This window comes from Amblyomma mixtum, chromosome 2 (genome assembly GCF_055824585.1).
Source record: "Amblyomma mixtum isolate Tamu chromosome 2, ASM5582458v1, whole genome shotgun sequence".
NCBI classification, from domain to species: domain Eukaryota; kingdom Metazoa; phylum Arthropoda; class Arachnida; order Ixodida; family Ixodidae; genus Amblyomma; species Amblyomma mixtum.
Genome location: NC_143013.1, coordinates 284,069,999 through 284,077,109, shown reverse-complemented (window position 1 = coordinate 284,077,109; position 7,111 = coordinate 284,069,999). Strand labels below are relative to the sequence as shown.

General features: G+C 45.8%; 1 protein-coding gene across 1 annotated transcript in view; it reads right to left on the bottom strand.

Moving 5' to 3' along the window:
- The window catches only part of LOC149364295 (tectonic-like complex member MKS1), a 75,951-nt gene that overhangs the window by 929 nt on the left and 67,911 nt on the right, over positions 1–7,111 (bottom strand). Inside the window, exons 8-9 of the mRNA XM_089574247.1 lie at positions 5,346–5,431; positions 930–980 (exon numbers count right to left, since the gene is read on the bottom strand). Coding sequence (XP_089430373.1) covers positions 930–980; positions 5,346–5,431 — 137 coding nt within the window. The remainder of the gene's footprint in view (positions 1–929; positions 981–5,345; positions 5,432–7,111) is intronic.

The following is a 7,111-nucleotide window of genomic DNA, read 5'->3' as shown; positions in this document are numbered from 1 at the left end:
CTGCACCGTAAAAGAGATGGGACACACTTGCTCACCTTTGTTTTATTGTCGGCATGATTGGTAAAAACCACTGCGGTCAATTGTTGACAAGTACACCAACAGTCTATAGCCTGTCTAATGCTGAGGGCACGAATAAGCAACTGCCTCAACTCGGAAGTAAGCGTAATTGTAAGTGATGCATCTTTTATGGCGTTAGCTGTTCTTGGCTCATTCCTCAGGCATGTGGCGAGTGAGAGTGGTCTCTGTCATTATAATGGTGTAGTGTATCGATACAGGCCAACTTGAATTTGTCCTCAGTGGATCCCTTCAATTTGTACAGTGCCGGGAACTCTCTGCTGTGGCTCGTGCCGTCAGAAATTGGGGCACAGTTAACCACTTTGTACTGCTCTGCCATATGCCTCTGGTCTCCGAGACAGAGTCAGCCTGGAGCCGCTGTCTTAACGCTGTACGAACTCAGGAATATATTTTGTGCCTCCTAGGAGCAGTCGAGCTTCTGTTGTGCACTGTGCTGTTAATGTGCGACCCAGGGGTCTCCCCGGGAATTGAAAGTTGAGGAGGGGGGGGGGTCAAACTTTCTTGGAGGTGGTGGGTGTTGAAGGTAGAGCAGAAGCGGTAGTAATTTTCATTATATTTTTATTTCATGCTTTCTTCTACCTCTAGCCAGCTATGGTGAAGTGACTCTTCACATACATGCCTTTCTTCCGGCGGTATTAGACAGTATTCTAACGTTCAGCACGGAGCAGAACCGAAAAACTGTGGTGGGCCCAAAGTGGTCCACTTCGTCTATAATTGCATGTATCAATATTTCCTGTCATATGTTAAAAAAAGAACAAAATCATTACTATTTAAGGCGTTGCCTTCAGAAAACCAAGCGGGTGTGTAGGGAAATCACTGGTGTGACCCTCAAAACAATAGCGCACTGTACTTACCCAATCGACCCAAGTACACGTCGGGCAATCTCCGTCCCCTTGGCCTTGTACCTAGGTGGCAGTAAAAGAAGACGCTTCAGTCTTTCAATACGGTGCACCGAGATGGAGTAACACATGGAACAGACGACACTGAAAAATGGAACAGAAACAATTTAATAGATGGTAATTTTACTCCGCCGTCCAGGGTAATTTTATTCCACCGTCTGTATCCAGTTTTTTGCCATCCTTTATTTCTTTTGTGCGGCCTGTGAATAGTTTAAGCTTTGGCCGTGGTTGCAGTCATGCAGTAGTTTGAGGAGTCGTCGGAGGCCGGGATATAACACCATTCTGACTTGGTTCAGACTTCAAGAAAAGCAGGTGTGGGCAACAGTCGGTGTCCACACGTTTGCGACGGTGCCTTGGCTTTGCCGCATGGTGAAATTCACGTCACCGCTTCACTCCGCTCTTCGCGAATCGAGATTTCCAGTGCGTTTCCTTTCACTCACAACAGTCACTCATATACATGCCGCAGAAGAGAATGATGAAGGATTCGTAAATATCCACGCGGCCACCAGGGATCACCAGAGCCTTAATATTGGGTGATTAAGAATGGAACCATTTTGGAGCAGTATTTCATGGAGAGAATTCAAAAACTACATGTTCTTTTGTTTTGCTTTCCTTTAATAGTGGTGCACATCTTTCTCAAACTGCCGGAGAACTTTGGTCCCTGCCATCATGCTATTAGGTCCAAGGGGATTAACCACAATGTCATGAGAATCATTCGACGCGATTCGCAGAAGGGCCTCCTCCTTTGACGAGCGTTTGCCCTTTCATTCTTCAGTTGTATCCGGCAGCTAGTCAGGTTGGGCAGAACGAGCACTGCTGAAGAACTGCGAATGGTTTCAGCCGCTTCAGAAAGGGGGAAAGAATCAAGCTCGAAAGGTCAGAGGTCGTTCAGTACCCTGTCTTTAGCTCAGAATTTCACCGAAGCGTGGCTTGCATCCTCCCCTTAACCGAAGTTCGTCATCAGCCTGTGAAATGCCTGTTCAGGATGGAGTTTGCCGCGGTATTATGGTACCCAACACATACGTGATTGATGCGGGACATCTAAAATAGACGTTTTTTTCTCGTGTGTGTGTTTGATTTTTTTTTTATTATTTCGCGCGCCGACGGTGGCGACCCCTAGCAGGTTCTAGAAGCACCAATGGGAACTGACTTCAGTAGAGGAAAGGAGCACGAACCTCCGCTTTATAACTGAATCCCTCCTTTGACCTGTTTCGGTTTCAACAGCCAAGCGCTGGCTATAACGTCAAAGTGAATAAAGGTCATGTGAAGCGTGAAGAAAACCGCGGTATAATTACTCATTGCGCTTCGTCCTGTGTGTTCGTCCCTTTTCCGTATTTTGATAGCGCTCACCAATACCTCCAAGAATATAATTGCTGTTTCATCGTTTTAAAATTTACTGTAGTGCGTAATCCAGCCTGCCTCAATAGCCAGAATCACGAATGGGGAAGCAGCGATTATATGGCAGTTTACCTATACTCACCTTTGATGTCACAGCCATCGCTCGGCTGTTGAAAATGAAAACAGGTCAAAGGAGATATTCAGTTATTAATTATTTAGTGGTCGCAGATGAATGCCAAGTGGTGATCCATGTATAGTAATGTCTTGCACATCATTACAGAGAAGGATACACGCGCCCAAAATTTGGTGTCAGGGGATGCAGCAACTAAAATGGCCAATTTGGTCCAAATTTTTCATTTTTCGATTTATTTTTCATGCGATCCTCAGGCCTTCAACTGTCTCATTGTGAAAAATTATATCAGGATATGCAGTACAAATAAAAAATTATCTTTTTTTTTATCGCGTCTGGTAGTCCCGGCGCATCGCGGATTATGCGGCTCTCCGAAGGTGGAGCACCGCTGTCTTAGTATACCACCGCTAAGAGGAAAGATCAGAGCTTTCGCTCATTGCAGGGCTGCATTTCTTTGACTAAGAGCAAAAGCAAACGAGGAGGAAAATGAGATGAACACGAGCATAAACTTTAAAATTGATTTTCTCAGCTTTAACTCTTTCTGCGATTGCTGTTATCACTCATCCCTTCGGCATTTCCTAACAAATAACAGTAGAATGATTGTGTTTTCGTTAATGAATCCTGAGACGTTAAGTCCAAAAAAGTTCTCGATGTTTATATATACAGGGTGTTTCACCTAAGACTTTACGTAATTTTTAAATATAGGCGTTTTGAGTTAGAAGAGCGCTTTTTTCGGCATAGCATTGTCAGTGGTGTAGTAAATCAGAATAAAGCTAAGACGGGCTAACTAGTGCACTGGTTAACCAATATTGAATAGTGAACTTCTTAACTATTACTCTTAGACTCTTGAATTATTGAGCGGCATGTAGCCCACTGAATTTTGAAAACGTGGCTGCCCTCGGAGCTGTAGTCCAACAAATTTTGCCAACGTTGCGCCAAAATATATGCGCTTTCGAGAAGCTTGCAGGCTAAGCAACCTCTCCAGTGCACATAACTCGCCAAAATAGCCAAAATTTGTTGAGCCACAGCACCAAGGGTAAGCACGTTTTCGAAATTCTAAAAACTGATATGGATATTACTTAACTTAAGGTGGGCTACCTGTCTCTCAGTAATTAAGGAGCCTGACAAAGTTAAAAAGTTCACTATTCAATATTGCTTAACCAGTGTGCTAGTTAGCACGTATTAGCTTTATTCGTATGTAATACACCGCTGACAATGCTATGCCGAAAAAAGCGCTCTTCTATCTCATATAGGCTATTTTTAAAAACTGTGTAAAGTCTTAGATGAAACACTCTGTATAGGCGCAATACTTTTCGAAAGTTATTTTTGTAAGAATGTCAGTATTCTGGAGTTCTAAGTTATATTTTGATTAGTACTGGGCATCTAAAAAGACAGCTTACAGCTTTATTGCACAGAAGGTAGCTTTGTAAACATGCTGACATAAAAAAAACTTGTGCACTTCCCCCTGATTTATTTAACACCCCTGGGATGACTTTTTAAAGGTGTCAGTTGTTACTCAGAAGCTATAACAGCCAGCTTCGAATAGAATGTAGCGCTGAGATCTCCATGAAAATTCGCACATTTGTGCCGATAGTGCTGCATTTCATGCATAAATAACGAAAATGGTTTTGTAGTGAAACTCCGCCCACATTTAGCGCCGTCACACACACCACCTCCATGACGAAAAAGGTGTCCATTGTTAAATTTTTATTGTTACCTAAATAAGAAGCTAATCACAAGACGAAATTATAAGCTCAGTAAAATTATAACCTCAATTGACGCCTCTGCTTTGTTCGGTGTATGGTAAAGCTGATTTTGTTTACTGATGTGACTGGTCAGTTGAGTAATACAGAATGCCACGGAAGGTAGCACATCCCCACTCTAGTTTTTGTATAGTGCATTATTTCGTATTTGCAGCCACCTTTCAAAAACTGATGGTGGATTTCGGGCCATTTTGTTTTGAAAGACAGGGATGCTGAAGCAAATAGGCACGCACAGAGCTGTGTTGTGTATGCTGCACCTTTCATCATCGGCGCCCCTTGTGTTATGTACTTTGTTATGGATGTTCCAAAGGTGTTCAATCCTCAACGGATAGTTTGAGGCAGCTTCTTTAAAAAAAAAACGGATTTAGCTACATAGTTATACACCTGTGCGCTAAAATGGTGCTCTTTCGGCATGCAGCTCTTTTCTTTCCCCGAACTTCATCAAGCTTCTGCTAGAAATGCAAATACGAATTCAAAGCCTCCTTCCTTCCTTCCTTTGAACGAAAAGAAAACGCACTGGTGATGTGTTTCATCCCTTCACATAATTTCTTATCGTGCTTCAAACATCCGCTTCTTAATGATTACCTGGCTATACACAACAGACGTGGTTTTTCCTGTCACCTCGTCTTGATGAGCTAATGCGGTACCGATACCTCTGTGTGAGTATATATGTGCCACTGGATCGACTTATGGACAAGAAGAACTGCACCTGCACTGGCCTCACCTCCAAGGCATGCCCACAGGATCGAGGTCTTACAAGACTTTCAGGGACCCGCCCTGGGTGTACTCCTAGGTGTTTTTGTCTTGACGTAGAAACGAACATCCATTACCCCCATTACCCGCTGTGGATCTGCCCTGCACTGAGGTATCCACCAGGATCTGGCACCTGGCAACAAAATACCTCTTGCTGGACAGCGAGGCATGTGCTGTGTCCGGTGGGCACGGGGGCCCTGTCACCGGACCCTTTTGAAGGCCATTTATTCTGCTAGCCTGTTTTCGCATTTATGCAATTCGTTACGTCAGTGCGTCGCGGCTATCATAAAGAACGAAGAAAGAGAAAGGACGGAAAAAGACGGAGGATATCAGCCAAGGGGCAACAGAAGAGAAAAAAAAAACCGAGAAAGTATAAAGACCGCTCACGTGGTCTGGCGTACGACGTTCAGGAACACCTTGACGGTTCCGCTGGACTCAGTTTGTAGGGCGTACCTGCTCAACCGCTTGCTCCGCTGCGGCCGTCGTTGATGGAGACCATGGAAAGAGAAAGAAGAGGCGACGGCTGCACTCGGTGACAAGAGGGAAAAAAAGAAAGGAAAAGTCCTTCACGCGGTAGTTTCACCTACGCCGTGGGCGTGTGCGCGGCGCCGGTTTCATAGACGGGGGAGGGGCTTTCCTTCGCTCCGGTAGCGCGAAAAATAGGAGTTCGAGAGTCCCGCTATGGCGTAATGAAAGGGAAGGAGGAAAGACGGGGAAGAAGGCAGTAAAAAAAAAAAATGCCGCAGTCTCAAGGGTGTCTCGCGACACACCTTTGAAGCCAGTGACGCGTACACTCCTGTAAGGTGCACCCCCGAAGGCGCATGCACTTCTCGTCCGAGGCTGAAACACCCCGACCAGAACCCTGCCCTGACGCTGCATGGGACACATTTTACTGGCATCAATGTGTGGCGTTTGACGGTTAAGTTCCGAAGTCTTTATGCAGGCAGCCTGACGTAGAGCCTCGGTAAAAAGTGTCCAGGCTTAGTGGCTTTAGACAGCCGACGTAGCCACACCGTGTCACTCCCAACCGAACCAGGAAGTACCTTTCCTGATTGCGCATCTCGGAGCGAAGGAAGCGACAAAGAACTTCGCGGCTTCCAGAAGGTTGCTGCCACTCGACAGCAGCTTAATTTGTGCACTTCCATTGGGCACACAACACGCTTACGGCACTCCTTAAAGACGAAAAGATATGAAAATAAAATGTGAGAGCAAGATTTCTAGTCCGGTATAGATTTATGGCTACGGAGGTGCCATGACTTGAACATTAAAGTAACATTTCATACACATCATTTGCATAATGTGTAGCACGTTAAAACAACGTTTACCGCACTAAATAAACTGCTGTAAACGTACTAGCTTATCGCAGTCGCTCAATTTGCCAATCGCTCTTGGCACGTGTCTGTCTCGCGTTTCCTCCGTCCTTCTTGCCTGCTGCTGATAACCGAGCCGACACAGATGCCGCTCGCCTGTTGTTGATATTTTTGTCTCCTCCCGGGGCACCTGTTGTGTCTACAGGCGCCCGCGACGACCTTTCTCGTCTTGTTCCCTCCCCTGAGGCCAATCCGCCGGCGACGTGCCCAGACAGAAGTTCAGAAATGACCGCCAGGGGAGAGGCGGCGCTGGTGCAGCGGAATCGCACTTTACAATGTAACGTTGCTGCAACTTACTCATCAATTTTATAACGATCTTCCAGTGTTCGGTGCTACGTGCGCAATCCATTACACGGCTGAAAAAGGAAATGGCGCAGTAATTCTCTGTCATCTCGGTGGATACCTGAACCGCACCGTACAGGAAGGGAGGAAGTCGGAGTGAAAGAAGAAAGAAAAAGAGGGGTCCTAATGAAGAAAATGAAAAGTGTATTTGAGAAAAGGAAATTACGCAGTAACTGTCTCACACTCGCGCATGCGCTGTTGGGGCTCTGCGGGGCTCCGCGAAATCGCTCACACCTAAGTAATATAAGTAATATCCGTATCAATTTTTAGAATTAAAAGCGGTTAGCCGCCGCGGTGGCTCAGCGGTTATGGTGCTCGGCTGCTGACCCGAAAGACGCGTGTTCGATCTCGGCCGCGGCGGCTGAATTTCTTTGGAGGAGAAATTCTAGAGGCCCGTGTGCTGTGCGATGTCAGTGCACGTTAAAGAACCCCAGGTGGTCG